This window comes from Blastomyces dermatitidis (genome assembly GCF_000003525.1).
Source record: "Blastomyces dermatitidis ER-3 genomic scaffold supercont1.5, whole genome shotgun sequence".
NCBI classification, from domain to species: domain Eukaryota; kingdom Fungi; phylum Ascomycota; class Eurotiomycetes; order Onygenales; family Ajellomycetaceae; genus Blastomyces; species Blastomyces dermatitidis.
This window is the reverse complement of record NW_025544778.1, coordinates 2053236-2068630: the sequence shown is the minus strand read 5'-3', so window position 1 is coordinate 2068630 and position 15395 is coordinate 2053236. Positions and strand designations below refer to the sequence as shown.

Here is a 15395-nt window from a genome sequence, read left to right as displayed (position 1 = left end):
TATTTTGATGATTGAATATATCCGAAATGTATCGGGGCAACAGAGTTTGCACATCAGCCCGTTTAACCAGGGCACGGTTATAAATTTTCACTGCATACCTGCCACGGAAGTGTAGTTACAAAACAAAGATACCCCTCCTGAGTGACAATGAAACGGGCCTCGAGTCTGCTGAAAAGGGAAAGGGAAAAAAAGGCGGCTGGGGAAATCAGAAAACAAACGAGGCCCAAAATCTAAAATTCTAAAGCTTGATATTAAACCACCTGAACAAAGCCGAAAACGATAATATGAGACTGAAACGAGGAAAATTCCAAAGCTCTCTAGCCGATGCTCGAAGTAGGGGGGAACGGTAAAGAGACGCTATCGAGTCATTGAAGTAAACGATATAACCAGGCAACATTTGCTGCAAATGGGTATCTGATCGTCGGGTATATTTTTTTGAAAACTATTGGAGAACTACATTTTTTCCCTGACTGATTCTGGTATGATGCGGTCTTCTACTCTCCGTAGAAGTTTGTTGGTTTGTTCGGCCAAACTCAGGGTCAAAACCTAAGTTTTTTTTAGTTGGTTACAGATGCCTGAGTGTGAATATCTGGGGAGGAAGTGATTGGATTAGAGACGCACCGTATGGGGTAGAATACGTGCCAAGTGAGCAAAGTATCCTTTATATATCGCAAGAACACCTTCTTTACTGATGGTCTTGTAGAGGCAGTCAAAAACACCCTTGTAGAGGTTTCCGGTTTGGTTATACATTCGCGACATGATGGTATCTAGAAATGCAATCAGCCAAGCCCGAATTTTGAGAAAACCCCATATTAATTGGGGTTGAATTGTCATACCAGGAGGGTGCATAACACAACAGACGACGAAGCCGCTACAGGCACTACTCGCCAGGTGCAATGCAGGGCCATCTTCCATTCCGAGGTGTTTTATCAACCGCCGTTTTGCGAAGAAATATGTAGGTAGTTGCACCGAGCTACCAAATCCGGTACGGACCATAGCGGCATAAACTCCACGATATAGGCCTCTCACGCCCTCACCTCTGTGAATTTGGCGTAGTCCATCCACGGAGTTTCTATACATATGCTGTGTACCTACAGGCAGGAATGGAGAAAACGATTGGAGTCGTGTTTTTACTAGGAAAAAGGGAGATCCGGCGGCAGCACCCAAGATGCCCGATGCAGCTCCCGAAAAGACATTTATGCCGAGGGATTGGTGGGCTGGGTCTTTGTAAATCGCTTTCGTGACGCCTACCCGAAGAGGTTCGTAAAACCCAAGACGACAGCCATTAAGGAGGACCTGATAGATATACTATATTTACCATGTATGTAAGTATATTACCAGAAGGTAAAGGGAGGAAAGCATTGTGACGGGGAGATGGGGCTCACTGCTGATCCGATCCCTCGGAAGAGGCCCCGAGCTCCTTCGTTTTGGAGAATGACTCTGACACCGTGAAAAACGCCCTTGTATTTGCGCACTGCTTCCTGCTTTGACTGAAGCTCTCCTTGCAACTGAAGACTTCAAGGGAGTGTCAGTACATGTAAACTCCCGCTGACAATAGAGCGCGACCGCCATCATACCGAATTTTAACGGTTTCGAAGCTGTGTGTAACCGTGACCGCACCGCACGCTGCCAGACCTCCCGCGATAAACGCCCTGTAACCCAGAGAGAGCACCAGTCAGAATCATTTCTTCGTTTTTCGCGGGAAAAAAAGTGTGTGCAAGGTTGTTCACCCGGTAGTAGTAGACATTTCGTGTGTAATGGTAGGATAGACGACGTGACCGCGACAAACGAATGCGGCCAAGGGGAAAAAAAATAAAAATAAAAAATGAAAAAAAAGTAAAAAAGTAAATTTATAAAGAGCGGAGAGAAGGAATCGCGAGACACCAACGGTCGGTCAATCCGTGAAACACAAGAAAGAAGAGAAGTAGAGGAATAGGAACGAGGCGAAGGAAATGGAGCCTCTGGAGAAGTCAGACGAGCATATTTGGCAACAGATCTGGCTCCTTTGTTCCTCGCATATACAATGTTGCACAGTGACTTTTGCAGCCGCAGCGTTAGATTATAGCTTTGATCGGCGCAACTCTACTATGCGTAAACTGTAACTTATACTTCCGATCTTCGGAATCAGCAGCGCCGCGGCTGATCGGATCAATGTATGTCCGGCGCAGATCGTCGAGCTTGAGCTATTTATCTTCTTTATGCAGGCGAGCTTTGAATAATGGAAACAGACAACCAAACCAACGTCAAATTCGAGAACTGATGGAAGGCGACTGGGGTTGGGCAGAAATACAGATATCTGATTGCTGTTCGCCCAACGATCTGTTTGGCATTCCTTGATTCGCAATTCCCACCTCAGTTGCCCGGGTTTTCTTTTCGTAATGGCTGAAGTCGCGGGGGCTCTCCCACCTCAACCCGCCGCAAAGGTATCGGATATAATCAAGAATTATAGAGCATCAAAGGTGAGTAAATGCAGCAGCACAATCAGCTATTATTAGTGTTGTGCATGAGAGCTAACCTTCTTGCCTTTCATTCAGTCTTTTCGAGGAACTCCCAAACCGGATGGGCTCCCTAGCAATGTTACCTCTTTGGATTTCGACGACCAAGGCGATTACCTGGTAGCGTCCGGAGACGATGAAACACTACAAGTATTTGATATTAAGGAAGGGAAACTGACCAAGACTGTCCCAAGTAAAAAATATGGAGTGCATCTGGCAAAGTTCACCCACCACTCGCGCCAGATACTTCACGCCAGCACGAAGGTGGACGGTGAGCTCTCCCCTTGGTCCAAGATTGCTAGCTTAGCAATTCCGTTTCTAACATGGGAGGCTACAGACTCGTTACGGCTTTTAGACTTGCACAATGAAAGTTATCTTCGATACTTCGCCGGTCATACGGACAGGGTTACCTCACTTGCAGTTTCTCCAGGGACAGATGCGGTTTTGTCTTGTTCCAAGGACGATACCGTTGCGTTGTGGGATCTCAATTCGAGGAACGCCCAAGGGAAACTTAAACTAGCTACCCCTTATCTAGTTGCCTTTGACCCGTCGGGTTCAGTCATAGCAATTGCCTCTCAGTCTACATCGTCAGTACTACTCTACGACTTTAGAAACTATGACAAGCCTCCTTTTGCGACATTTGACCTTGCCCCACAAGAAGACCGATTCACCCCTTCGACAAGGGGCAGGGCATGGACCCGCTTGGAGTTTTCTAATGATGGCAAGCATCTTCTTGTCGGAACAGACTACCACGGTCATTTCCTATTGGACGCCTTCGAGGGTAATATTAAGGCGTTTTTAATCGGTAAAAGTGGACCCACTGGACGTGCTGCCCCTGTCTCGAGTTCTGGAAAACCATTAGGCCAGGGGGACGTTTGTTTTACTCCAGATGGACGTTACGTGCTTGGCGGTGCTGGCGATCAATCTGATACTCTCGTCTGGGATACCCAACAATCTCCGGACGCCAGTTTATTCCTTAAGCCCGCGTTCCGCCTGCCATACCGTGCCCGCTCCGTTATCGTGCAAGCCAATCCGCGGTATAACATGTTCGCAACAGCAGACAAAGAGATCACGTTCTGGCTCCCAGATGATAACGCTAAGCCGGCCGAAAAATAAAAGGGCTTTCTAACAAGTTCGTTTATTAAGGACTATCTGATTCGAAATGGTGTTTCCAAAACCCTCTCTTCAAGGCTAGTTGGTATATGGGTAATAGGGTAAATAGATTAATCCTCTTGCCGATGTCTATCGAAGATCCATAACACGGCGTTCGCCGCATCATGGGAGGCATGACTTTTCTATATATTTGGTATCTGTTTTCAGGCCTTCCTATTGCTGTCCTTGCCAATCAAACTTCTGGCTGTATCGCATATCCAAACTAGGGGGCCTGACAATTCGTCATCGCCATTTCTGTTTTCCTCGACAAGGACTTCGATCTGCTTAGCTACCGTCCGATTGCTCGAGATCGTCATGAGGCCAGTTGCCCAGCCATACAGGAACACGCTTGTGTTAATGTCGCTTAATTGGCTCGCAACTATGCGAGCGACAGGCGGCAAGACACCGTCTGCCCAGCCCCGTTCAATTTCTGCATGGGCATTTACTACTCTAATGGGAATGTTCCAATTTAAAGGAACTTTGTGGTCCGATAACTCCTGGAACTGGGATATCAAATCCTCTCTATCACAGTTTATATCCCCCGCCATCATTATTTTCGTCCTTTTCTTCTCAATTGCAGTACCGATTGTCTCAACTATTTCATACATTCTCTTGGCGGCTTCTTCAGTGCATACAAGCTGCCTGTCTCCCATTGCCGGCCAAAGTTCAGAGGTGACCAACGGCTGTTTTGCCTCGAGTTCAATCTGGCGGGTTATTGCGGGATGATGACCGGCTGATGGATCAATATTTTGGAAATGCGATAAATCGGACACTAGAGCAAGGAGTAAGGTACAGTCGACATTTAATGTAGAGGTCATATGTGGATGAGGATTCGGTAGTAGTGTCAGAAGAAGCTCTTCCACTGTCTTGGTTTGGTGGTGGCCGTTATCTTTTCCATTGGGGGCTGCCAGCAGCTTGGCCGCATCTTCTGTGTCCGTGCTACACTCTACTGTAACACCGGTTTTTCGAATATCTTTAATAATGGCATCAACCTCGGGGGTTTCCCCCTCCACAATTTTTGGGAGCACAAAACGGATCCGAGGATGCTTATATCTGACTCTGACTAGGGCAGCCGCCTTTTTCATGTCCGTAGCAAGCCTTACTAATTCGATGGTATCCTCGTCATCATCGTCGCTGTCATCATCATTCTGTAGCCTATAGACCTCGGCTCCTTGCGCCTCCCCATCTTCACTGGTCGAGTCACATCCCATTTCCCAGCCCCTTTTGGCCAACTCGAACAGTAGCCGACTAGTAGTGACAGTAGACACCTTGACCCACTCCTCCCCGTTGTCAGCTACTATATCCACCAGCACACTTCTCTTCTGCAACCCTACTTTGCTCAAATTTTCTTCGACCGCCTTGTGCGCATCTGCCGAAACATGTAATCCCTGTATTGAGCGCTCAAGATCTCGGATTGAAGTCGGCGTAGCTATCCCGTCCATTCCATCTCTTCCAGATCCATGAGCATTGCGCTTAGCTTTGTACCAGTAAAAACGCTTGCTGAACGCAACCAGACCACAACAACTCGATTTTGACACGTTCCACACAGATGAATAGAACGGGAGGTTGGACGATCGTAGAGAGTGTAGGACCCGTATCTCCGCTTCATCCTGGCTAGCCTTCTCGCCATCGTTATCACCATCGCCATCGGCTAGAGGCCCATCTATCGGAGTATCCGTTTTCGCGGCTAGCTCTGACAATTTCTTCAAAGATTTCAACTCGGATTGCACGAAAGACTTGAACTGTCGCAATTCAACTGCATTGGGTTTACCAATGGCTGCAAGATGGGATTGAAGGAATGCGAGTTCGGACAGGAGCGCGTTGCAGTCCTCGAGCAAAGACGCCGCGAGACCTTTGCTGGTTTGTGGTGGGGTAATGACTGACCCCGCCATCATGATTTTCTCTGTCTCAACGAGGGAAGAATGGAAATTAATGAAGGGAAATACAGAGACGCAGGAAAGCAGAGAGTGAACGTGGACGATGAAGGTCAGAAATAAAAATATGTACATATATAAGTGTGCGATGGATGCTAATTGTTCGGGTAACTTTGAGGACGGGTTTCTATAACTACGCGGGGAACCAGGATTACATAAACTGGCATCCGCCTGACGTAATTTTTATCCCTCACTCGAATCTTGAAGCTGTTCAAGCCTGATATAGCTTACCATATTTGGTTGTAGATGATTATGAACATGTAGGATGATTATGAACATGTAGGAAAAGCAATATTCTTAGTATCTTAAGATATAGTCAGAAGTTGTGTACAGATGGATATATATAGTTAATTTTTCAAAAATGATCCATGCAATGACACGTCGGGGAGCTGGCTCCTATGCTGAAGTGAAATGTCAAATCTGAATGTCAAATCTGAATGCATTGGAATCTGCTAGAGTTGAGAAACCCTAAGTAATCATCAGACAGTAAAAGCAAACGAGTTTCATAAATCGAATTCATGTGTATCCGAGGCGGGAAGGTTGATGAATATAGCGGAACCAAAATAGAAAGCGCGCATAGCAAGGGCATGAGACAAATATGAAAAAAAAAAAAAAAAAAAAAAAAAAAAAAAGGACGCAAAAAGAAAAAAGAAAAATACACAAATAGGAATCGTATATAGAAAAGAGTCAAGACAAAATAAGAAACGAAAAACGCCATTCTGTTAACCACATCAAGAATAATTTGGTAAGCATCAAAGAAAATCGAGCATTGAGCTAAATTATAATAATAGAGGAATTGAAAACAATTGATTCTTCTGTATTACTCGTCGTCCTTCTTCATTAGGCCTTTCCTTTCGCTCGAATTGCGGGGGGATTCATAATCTGACCATCTATCGCCGTCTTCTCCAACAGCGAAGATTGTCTCACCATCGAGAGAGTGTCTGTTTTGGTTCGACGAAGATGCCACAGGTTTTGGTGGAACAGGGGAAAGTTCCCTTTCGGGGCCATCTGGTCCTCCCGTACCAACTCTCTCCTCTTCGTCGAGTGAGCTGCCAAAGGAGCGAATTTCGAACCCGTCATCTTCTTGTGCAATCTACAGACAAGTTAGATAATTGTAAAAATATTAGGAACGAATTTTGGAGCTTACCTCATCGCTCATTGCGAATCGCCTGTTATTCACCGTTGGTCTCCACAGGTATGCGATAAATGCAATATCGAACAGATAGACAATGTTAAGCCAACCATCCAGCACGAACCATCTTGACTTCCAGTGGTCGGGAACGAAGTCCGCGACCCTGCGGCTCGCAAACACAAAGGAATTGATGAAAAAGAAGCCAAAAATGACAACAATACTTCCAAGGATGCACCACCACAACTTCTTATACATGAGAGCTTTGACGTTTTGCTTTCGGTCAATCAAATCTTTCATCGTTGCGCTCAATGAATTCAGCGTCCAGACATAGAATGCTGTCAGAGTCCCTGCAAGGGGGAGAATCACAAGCAGAACTAACGGCCCAGCGCTATCAGGCGTGATGGATAGACTGGCCACAGCATAGATAACACCAAACACAAAGTGGCCAATCGCAAGGAATCGGACATAGACCATGGTGCGGCCAAGTGAGGGTTTCACAACGCCATAGCCCATGCAAACGATTAGAAGTAAGAAAAATGAGAATGAATTGCGACCGGCATTAAGAACGGCAACGATGATCATAAGTACTTTGGCCACAGCATTTGAACCGTGCCGATTTTGATAGTCTGGGAATTCGTTAGACATGACGACAATACGAGTATCAATGTGAGTAAGCACTAACCGTAGAAACCCCAGGTCATAAGTTGCTCGACAATGAGGAACACAATGATAGCAGTGATATAGTTTTGGACGGGTACTTCAGGCGCATTAGTAAGAGAATAAGACGCATCTATGGCCGGGGATGACGAATAGAAACAGTATACTGACAGATATCATGTCGGTTTTGTACATATAAAAATGCCCAAAAGCTAGTCTCGTTAGTTTGTCCAGCTCAGAGGGGACATCTCAGAAGTATGCTTACATCCCAATCACCGCGTAAACAATGGTAAGAGCGCCATAAAATGGGAGTTTCGGTATCTGGGGAGCTGGGAGCTCTCCGTACGAATTTTGAAATGTTACCACCCCCTGGTAATCATCACCGGAGAAGGCGTATGTGCTGACACAATAAAATCCCGTTTTCGCGACGGGGTAGTTTATAGGTTTAGGATCTTTTAGGTTGATGGCTGTTGAAATAATCGGAGACTTTGACACTTTCGCAGCATCCTCAGCTAAGATAAACGAACCCAGTTGTTTCTTCGTACATAGTTTGGCCGCGACGTTCTCTTGGTCGCATATGGGCTCTTTCTGTACCTGAGATAGGTTAGCACATGAAGATGAGGAATAAGAAACAGATAAGTATTTGGGACATGCCTTCTCCTTGTCGCCTACCGGATATCTCCCGATCAGATCTTCGTCTTTCCACTCAAATATCACCAGACTAACAAGATGATCGGCCTCCGGATTCTTTAATTCACCCTTCTCAAACGCTACTAGAATAAATGGATCCTGGTCCCCTCCCCAAGCTTTCCGGCTGTACATCCCGGAGCATTGTTGCCGATTCGCTTCATCTTGTTTCTAGGAACAAAGTAGTCAGCCATGTGTGCGCTTCGATGAGAGTTGATTCATGTGGTAACCTACCAATCGCACCTCATTCGCAAGAGTTCCAGTCGCAAGCAATCCTAAGTAGAGGCACGAGAGTAATGCCTTCATCGTGGTTCGGCCGGAGCTGGAACCTAAAAGAGCCGGTTCGGACCAGCTCTCAACGTCCAGCTAACAAAGCCAGTCGAGTATCGTGCGAAGTTCAACGAGTCCGTATTCCTCCGTCACAATAAATGGGTGATATACTGGGCTTCGTTATTCATTTGTTGATAAAGCTGCTTGAACTGTGAAACCCTTAAACTGGGAAAGCTGTCGACTTCTTTTGTCCGCGTCTGTTCTTATCCTTGCATAGCCGCATTAGCCGCGATTGCACTTTCGTGTGGTATCATTGGCTGGAACGTAATTTGCACGTGAGCTAGAGAGTTCCCCCAGGCCCAGGCGGCTAATGACGTCGAGGGAGAAAAAAAAAATATGATAGAGTTTCGATATTTTTTTATAGTTACTATTTTTCAACTATTTTGTTACATCACCATTTTCTTCGCCTAGACAGTCATTATGGCGGGAAAGGCTATGGGGCCTTGCCTTGATTGCAAGGTCGCTCCGGCCACCCAGACGGTTCGAAAGAGGGACCTTTGTCAGTAGGTGTAACTCCTATATCTATCTGTTTGACAGTACTGATGCGGCGTTTCGCAGACAGTGCTTTTTTCTGTTTATCGGATCCAAAGTCGTGAAGCGGATGGAGAAATATCGACCACGCAACGCTGAGAAGAATAACCAGAGAAAATTTCTCTTGCCCCTCTCTTACGGCGTCTCGTCTTCGACATTGCTCCATATTCTGAATCTTCAGCTAGAGCGGCAAATTTCGAGTGGCTTAGGCCGCCGTACTTATGAAATTCATGTCCTAAATGTCGGAATTTGTGGACAGCCCGACAACCACCGACTGGATTTATTCTGCGAGGCGTATCCTCTCCATACATACACCCAGGTTCCCTTACACTCGATATTTAAGTATGATACAGCCATAGAGGATATAATATCGGAATATGGAGGCCCTGAATTTAGGGATGACCAGTCAAAGATGGACCAAGAACGCTTAGACCATTTTCGGTTATCACTTTCGACTGCCGCCGCGCGAACAGACATTGATGGGATATTGTTGACGAGGCTAGTTGTTGCCATTGCCAAGGAGCTGGATTGTGACGCCATATTATGGGGGGATTCTGATACGCGTCTCGCTTCGAAGGCTCTCTCAAATGTAGCCAAGGGCCGTGGATTTTCTGCTCCTTGGGATGTATGTGATGGGATGACGCCGTGGGGGATCCAGTTCAATTTCCCAATGCGAGACGTCTTAAAATTCGAGTTATCTACCTACGCCTCACTGGCGCTCCCAAAATCACTGAACGTTGTCGACTCTGAGCGTCCGTCTGTGGACAATCTATCTAGTAAGAACTTATCGATCGAGGACCTCCTTGCGCACTATGTTGAGACGCAAGGGGAAAAGTATCCAGGCATCATGGCAAATATCGTTCGTACGATTGACAAACTTCAGGCGCCGGCCCCCGATACTGGGTATAAGTGCGTATTATGTGGCATGCCGGTCGATATGAGCGGCGAAGACCCCTCAGCTCTAGGTGGCTCAGGGGGTTCTCAGTATGTCTTAGAGGATAGGAGAGAGCGACCTATGACTGGCACGTTGTGTTATGGATGCGCAAGGACGCGTTTGGATCTTGTACCTCCGAAATCAACGCCAGCTTAGTTTACGGAGTGTATTGGTTGTTCTATCAATTTTCGGAAACATTTCGAACTCCGCACGCTGCCGTTGTTCCCTTCTCAGTTTAGCCACCTAAAGCAGCCTCGCCGGCGCGGCTAACGCTTCTAAAGCCGCCAGTGAAACTTGGAGCTGACTGCACTGCGTTGATTTCTAGCGTAATGTACCCATATACCCACCATTACTGTTTATTCACCGGGAGTGACGACTTCTTCCGATGCTCCTCTGAAAGTACGCATTCCATAATTTCGCAAGATCGACATGCTTCACAGGTGAAACCACCACTGGTTTTATTCTATAACAAACTTGGGATCGTAGTATCCGGTTGACAGAACGGACTTCTGATCTCGTTGCATGGCTAAATCCTGAATTTTTGCCATCTCAAAGGCTGCGAGTCAAGCTTTGATGATATTAGGCTAGCCCTGATATCTCAACAGGCAGCATCCTAATAGCTTTTGGATTCTTAAAATATTGCAGGAACACACAAGTTACGAGGAGTTGCATCATTGTTAAATATATATTATTATTACATAGCTTAGATATTGGAAAGAGATATACAAATTAGTCAACTCCGGCCCATATTATGCTCATGTAAATGCAAATGGGGTATATGGAAAGCGGACAAAAGAGAAAGAAAATAAAAAAAAATGGGAAGGAGAGAGAAAATTAGGAGAAAAAAGGTTTACATCCTCCCCATTTCGATATCAGGCTCCCTCCTGCGCCCGGCGGAGGGAGCAGGGTTTCTCGACGACTTGTCCGTGTGAACCCGTGCTGGTTGTGGTCGAGCGGGTGAATCGTTTCGTGGTGGAGAAGTATTACGTCCTGAGCCTTCAATGGTTGGTTGTCCGTCATGAGTTGTATCAATCCGCGCAGGCTCGTGCAGAGGCAAACCTGAGTGCTTCAGATTCTCCTCTCCGCGTTCCTTCAGGAGCTTTTCGAGGAGAACAGCGTTTCGAGTGTTGCATTTATATATGGCGTCCGCAAGGTCGCCAATGAAAGGAATCAAGCCGACGAAGAAGTCGATAACAATGTTAAAGAGCATACGCATTCGAATGCCGCCGGGGAGACCACCTTCTATTTTGTTACAAGTGTTTACTACCATCAGGGCCATAAACATATCGAGCGCATCGCCGATTCTATTTAAAATAAGAAGAAAGTTAGTTAAATTCTACACGATTTGACAAAGGGAGGTTATTATTTAGAATGGAGAATTTTGTAGATTCACTTACGCTGGCACTAGACCAATGACGCTGCTCCATCCGAAGCGAATTCCGCAAAAATTGCACAGAGAGAGGTCCAATCTATATGCCCGCCGCTTCACCTTGGTCAATATCTTTGCATCGTGGGCTGATATGCCTTCCGGGGCGGCCTTGCGCTTCTTTTTGGTCGTCGGGCGTCCTAAGAGGTTCGTTGCAGGTACTGTCTCGAAGTATGGGTCCTGGTGCTCCGGAGGATGAAAAGTTAGCCAGCAATACCCCTATTTTCATGCACACCGGGTGTAAATAGTGCGCTTACCTCTTGTCCAAACCGATTTTCAGCAGACTCCTTCAATAGCTTCTTAGAGACGACACCTGCGATCTGTGCGGCCATCTCTGTGCCAACCGTGTGTTTACTCAAAGTGAATGGGCAATATTGGCATCAACTAGCATTGAATATGAAGATATGAGAGTGCTGCAAAATGGCGAGTTGAAGAACCAGGAAGCTATGAAGTCAGTAAAAGTGGGAAGAAATATATACAAAAGGAAACAGAACGAAGGAAGTATTTTGACTATAAATGAATAAAGGAATAAACAAAGGAACCAAAGGAAAAATGTTTGCTAGGACTGATTGTTGTTTTGGAGAATGAGGCGGCCAGTTAATGGACACACGACTTCTTTGACTGATTTCAGGTTATTTTTAACAACAAGAGGCCATCCTCAAACATCCTGCTGGCCAGTCATTGTGATATGGAAGGTCTTTTAACCGGAGACAAACTGGAGAGTTCCTAGCGCCGGTGCTTAGAACCCTGAAAAAGTTGACCATTGGAAGCTCCAAAAGATACGTTGAGCCCCTGTAATTTATGCCATACAACGACGTCACTGATTTTGGTGCGCAATATACATCCGTTACCAAAGTTTCAATATTTGGCAATGGGGGTTGTTGCTTGATGACTCAGCATCCAATTGCCACATGTGGTGGTGCAATACTGCTTTGCCACAGTATCCAGTAGCCAATCAGAATCTTTATTTTGATTCCCCAGCATGGACACCTTTCATCGGGAAGAGCCTCAGCCTGGTGATGGTGATTTGAGTCAACCTTGCGAACAACGTCAACTGCCACCTCATAAGTCCGCAATTCACTTTGGATCCTTTGTAGTTCAACCGCCGCTTTGCACGTATTCAATTTACCTCGACCACCTTCTGTTTCTTTCTTGGCTGTTAAAGCCATATCCAAGCACCTGAGGGGAATACATTCGTTTCAGGGCCAGACTTGGTGTTGAGCAAAGACTGCGCAAGCTTCATTTTCTCTTGTATTGCCATGCGACAGTGCGGCAGAGATCATGGCAGAAACGAAAATGCGTCTGGAGGACTGTGAGTAGATTCTTTGCACGTTAACTCGTCCACTTTTTTAACTCGGCTTGTTATTTATCAGGGTTGGATGACTTGTGTGTCCGGTTCATTATAAACCTTCCACGAGAGGAGTTGGAGTCTGTTGAGCGCATTTGCTTTCAAGTTGAAGAGGCACAATGGTTCTACGAAGACTTTATTCGGCCTCTCGACCCGAATCTCCCCTCCCTAAGCTTGCGCGCCTTCGCCCTGCGTATCTTTCAGCATTGTCCGCTGATGTCGCAATGGTCTCATTATCATCACTCGACTGCGTTTTCTGAATTTTTAGCGTATAAAACTCGTGTTCCTGTGCGTGGTGCCATATTGCTTAACCAGGACATGGATGAAGTTGTTTTAGTCAAGGGCTGGAAGAAGAATGCAAATTGGAGTTTTCCCCGGGGTAAGATCAACAAGGATGAGAAGGACTTGGATTGTGCAATTCGAGAAGTCTACGAAGAGACTGGTTTTGATATCAAAGCCGCAGGACTTGTGAAGGATGAGAAGAAAATGAAGTATATTGAGATTCCTATGCGCGAACAAAACATGAGGTTATATGTCCTCAGAGGTGTCCCAAAGGACACTCTTTTTGAACCGAGGACAAGGAAGGAAATCAGCAAGATTGAGTGGTACAAGCTCTCAGAGCTACCAACGCTCAAAAAGAGCAAGCTAATTGAGACCAATGGCCACAACCTATCTAACAAGTTCTATATGGTCGCTCCCTTTTTGGGGCCATTGAAGAAATGGATCGCACAACAGAAGCGCGCCGATCTTGCTGCAACGCAAAACATGGACATCGGTGCACAGGAGGTATCCGGAGATGGCTTGTTGTTAGGGGAGAACGGAGGTTTTTCCGCCAATGAACCACTACCGAAGGAGAAAACGAACGAATCTCAGCTTCCTAGTGACTTGCCTGAAGTGTCTACGGTGGAGGACCCTTCGACGCACTTAAAGAGACTCCTCAATATCAACAGCGTATCATCCTTGCCAGAAGTTTCCACTGACACCCAATTTCCAACCCCGGATTTATCAAAGGGGAGTGAGCTTCTGGCTTTGCTACGAAACGCATCCGATATTAATGCGCACCAAGCGCCGGGCACTGCGATGGGCCCCCCTATTCAGCCATTGTACTCTCCCAAAGACATCGTGCAGCAGCAAAAGCAGCATCAGAACATTCCTCACCAACCGAATTTTGCACAACCATCGGTTCCCCAGAATCAAAGCGGCGTTCCAATACAGTTTAGCACAGGAATGGCTGTGAATCAAGGCTATTTTAGAAACGTACCTCACCAAAGGCAGGTTGGCCAACACCCTTCGTTTCCCTTCCCATACACTCCAGGTCATCCGCTCCATCGTCAACAGCAGCAACCACCACATGCCAGTGTGCGCCAATTGCCTTATCCATCATTCCCAGTATCACCCGGAGACCCGTATTCTAGGGACCAGCCATCAGCATTACCCAACCTTCCACGATCGCCTTTCAGAATTTCACCAATGTCTTCAGCTCCTAATCAAGCACCGCGCTTCAATACCACTCTACCACAGAGAAATACTCCAGCGCCTTACCAGCGCACTGGCGACCCGGAATTTGCCCAGGAACTATTTCCAAATCCCCATGCACGGTCCATTCCTCCAGCCAGCAAGCTTCCTCCGCCGAAACTCACAAGTCACTCACTCGCTCTTCTCAATGTCTTCAAGAATGAGAGCGTTAAGAAAACAGACGTACCTAAGCCTGAGCCAACATCGCAGCAAAGCGCAGCGCATCCACCAATTAGTGCTCAATCTCAACACCACGAGAGTCTCCTTGAACTTTTGAAAAAGCCTCAGGCGGCCCCTCCTGCCCCGGGACATGCAGAGCTAGCTGCTCGCCCTAGCCCTTCCTTTGATCCGGCACGGATTCATGCGCCTGTGCCTGTACAGTCGCCACCAAGAACACAAGCCCCGCAGAAGTCTACAAACACCGCTCCCAGAACTTCGGCCACTGTGTCGGGTCCCTTGAACATACCTCAGTTCGAAGCTATTGCAAAACCACCGCCTAAGAAATCTGCGAGGCAATCTCCACGAAATATTAACAAGGGGGAAGCTACAACACCGACAGGAAGTTTCACTATCCTTCCACGCCCACCTCCCTCGAAGGAAGTCGTTCCACCGCAACTTACCAACGCCAAACCACAGCTTACTTCACCTCCGAAAAGAAATGTCAAACTCTCTGAGATTACAAAACCGTTTCAACCGAAAATCCTTCGCCGTCCTGTTAAAGAAGATCTCGAGGCTTCGCTTCCTAACGGCACCGTGACTGTTAGTGCGTTTAGTCTCTCAGAAAAAGACACTGTGCTGGATCATCTACGCGATAAACCTACCCAAATTAATGTAAATTATGACCGACGACCGAGCCAGACCGCCTCTCAAAAAGAAGCTTTGCTATCTCTCTTTGGAAAAGCTTCTCCTTCACCCACTCCGCTCTCTTCAGAGCAGAATCGAGCTTCTCCCCCTGCGCCAAAATCTCCACCACGCTCGGCCATCATAAGCCCAGTTGAGATATCTTCTCCCCAAGTTGGCATGCCAACAGCACGCGGTCCTGCTCCATTGTCCAGTCGGGGAAGCATTTCCCCCGTTGGTGGAAACGAAACTCGGAAGGCAGCCCCAACATCACCGAGGGACAAGGCATTCCTGCTCGGGTACTTGGACAACATTGCGAAGGGTAAACAATGATTGTGTAATTCTGTCCACGTTGGGCATTTCACCCTAGTTATGACCGCTATGTTCTAAGGGCGCGAAGTTCAGGACCGGTTT

At 46.7% G+C, this 15395-nt stretch overlaps 7 protein-coding genes across 9 annotated transcripts; 3 read left to right on the top strand and 4 right to left on the bottom strand.

Annotated features, from left to right (window-relative positions):
- Positions 1-453: 453 nt before the first annotated feature.
- On the bottom strand, positions 454-1747 carry BDCG_05151 (solute carrier family 25, member 46; the record flags this gene model as incomplete). The annotated part of the gene is made up of 6 exons (XM_045420816.1): positions 454-546; positions 622-767; positions 837-1308; positions 1386-1515; positions 1578-1652; positions 1731-1747. The coding sequence occupies 6 exons, from the start codon at positions 1745-1747 to the stop codon at positions 454-456; spliced, it is 933 nt and encodes a 310-aa protein (XP_045276844.1).
- Positions 1748-2131: 384 nt separating this feature from the next.
- On the top strand, positions 2132-5212 carry BDCG_05150 (WD repeat protein). Its single transcript, XM_045420815.1, has 3 exons — positions 2132-2459; positions 2535-2766; positions 2833-5212. Exons 1-3 carry the CDS (start codon positions 2379-2381, stop codon positions 3609-3611), a joined length of 1092 nt encoding a protein of 363 aa, XP_045276843.1. The 5' UTR covers positions 2132-2378; the 3' UTR covers positions 3612-5212.
- BDCG_05149 (uncharacterized protein) lies at positions 2842-5704 on the bottom strand. The gene has a single exon (XM_045420814.1). It carries the CDS (start codon positions 5654-5656, stop codon positions 3812-3814), a length of 1845 nt encoding a protein of 614 aa, XP_045276842.1. The 5' UTR covers positions 5657-5704; the 3' UTR covers positions 2842-3811.
- A 144-nt stretch (positions 5705-5848) lies between these two features.
- BDCG_05148 lies at positions 5849-8645 on the bottom strand. Of its 2 annotated transcripts, none has more exons than XM_045420812.1 (7): positions 8292-8645; positions 8025-8228; positions 7636-7964; positions 7542-7582; positions 7396-7470; positions 6729-7339; positions 5849-6674 (listed from the first exon to the last, which is right to left on the bottom strand). In XM_045420812.1, exons 1-7 carry the CDS (start codon positions 8361-8363, stop codon positions 6402-6404), a joined length of 1605 nt encoding a protein of 534 aa, XP_045281135.1. In that variant the 5' UTR covers positions 8364-8645; the 3' UTR covers positions 5849-6401. The 2 variants fall into 2 exon arrangements, with proteins under 2 accessions (XP_045281135.1, XP_045281136.1); XM_045420813.1 differs by having other exon boundaries at positions 6172-6674; positions 7636-7958; positions 8292-8606.
- A 66-nt stretch (positions 8646-8711) lies between these two features.
- BDCG_05147 lies at positions 8712-11369 on the top strand. Of its 2 annotated transcripts, none has more exons than XM_045420810.1 (2): positions 8712-8890; positions 8946-11369. In XM_045420810.1, exons 1-2 carry the CDS (start codon positions 8808-8810, stop codon positions 10006-10008), a joined length of 1146 nt encoding a protein of 381 aa, XP_045276841.1. In that variant the 5' UTR covers positions 8712-8807; the 3' UTR covers positions 10009-11369. The 2 variants fall into 2 exon arrangements, with proteins under 2 accessions (XP_045276841.1, XP_045281134.1); XM_045420811.1 differs by having other exon boundaries at positions 8768-8886.
- Positions 10062-12091, bottom strand: BDCG_05146 (uncharacterized protein). Its single transcript, XM_045420809.1, has 3 exons — positions 11536-12091; positions 11250-11458; positions 10062-11156 (listed from the first exon to the last, which is right to left on the bottom strand). Exons 1-3 carry the CDS (start codon positions 11608-11610, stop codon positions 10703-10705), a joined length of 738 nt encoding a protein of 245 aa, XP_045276840.1. The 5' UTR covers positions 11611-12091; the 3' UTR covers positions 10062-10702.
- Positions 12092-12559: 468 nt separating this feature from the next.
- BDCG_05145 (decapping enzyme Dcp2) lies at positions 12560-15314 on the top strand (the record flags this gene model as incomplete). Its single annotated transcript, XM_045420808.1, has 2 exons — positions 12560-12590; positions 12652-15314. 2 exons carry the CDS (start codon positions 12560-12562, stop codon positions 15312-15314), a joined length of 2694 nt encoding a protein of 897 aa, XP_045276839.1.
- Positions 15315-15395: the final 81 nt, after the last annotated feature.

Bases quoted from the DNA above. Each gene is read 5' to 3' on its own strand.
- BDCG_05150 (XM_045420815.1), top strand. From the start codon at position 2,379: ATGGCTGAAGTCGCGGGGGCTCTCCCACCTCAACCCGCCGCAAAGGTA. The intron at 2,460-2,534 runs GTGAGTAAATGC...CCTTTCATTCAG, and splicing joins AGAATTATAGAGCATCAAAG to TCTTTTCGAGGAACTCCCAA. The intron at 2,767-2,832 runs GTGAGCTCTCCC...GGGAGGCTACAG, and splicing joins CGCCAGCACGAAGGTGGACG to ACTCGTTACGGCTTTTAGAC.
- BDCG_05149 (XM_045420814.1), bottom strand. From the start codon at position 5,656: ATGTACATATTTTTATTTCTGACCTTCATCGTCCACGTTCACTCTCTG.
- BDCG_05146 (XM_045420809.1), bottom strand. From the start codon at position 11,610: ATGGCCGCACAGATCGCAGGTGTCGTCTCTAAGAAGCTATTGAAGGAG. The intron at 11,459-11,535 runs GTAAGCGCACTA...CCGGAGCACCAG, and splicing joins AAAATCGGTTTGGACAAGAG to GACCCATACTTCGAGACAGT. The intron at 11,157-11,249 runs GTAAGTGAATCT...TATTTTAAATAG, and splicing joins GTCATTGGTCTAGTGCCAGC to AATCGGCGATGCGCTCGATA.
- BDCG_05147 (XM_045420810.1), top strand. From the start codon at position 8,808: ATGGCGGGAAAGGCTATGGGGCCTTGCCTTGATTGCAAGGTCGCTCCG. The intron at 8,891-8,945 runs GTAGGTGTAACT...GGCGTTTCGCAG, and splicing joins CGAAAGAGGGACCTTTGTCA to ACAGTGCTTTTTTCTGTTTA.
- BDCG_05148 (XM_045420812.1), bottom strand. From the start codon at position 8,363: ATGAAGGCATTACTCTCGTGCCTCTACTTAGGATTGCTTGCGACTGGA. The intron at 7,340-7,395 runs GTTAGTGCTTAC...ACGAATTCCCAG, and splicing joins TATGACCTGGGGTTTCTACG to ACTATCAAAATCGGCACGGT. The intron at 6,675-6,728 runs GTAAGCTCCAAA...ACTTGTCTGTAG, and splicing joins GATTCGCAATGAGCGATGAG to ATTGCACAAGAAGATGACGG.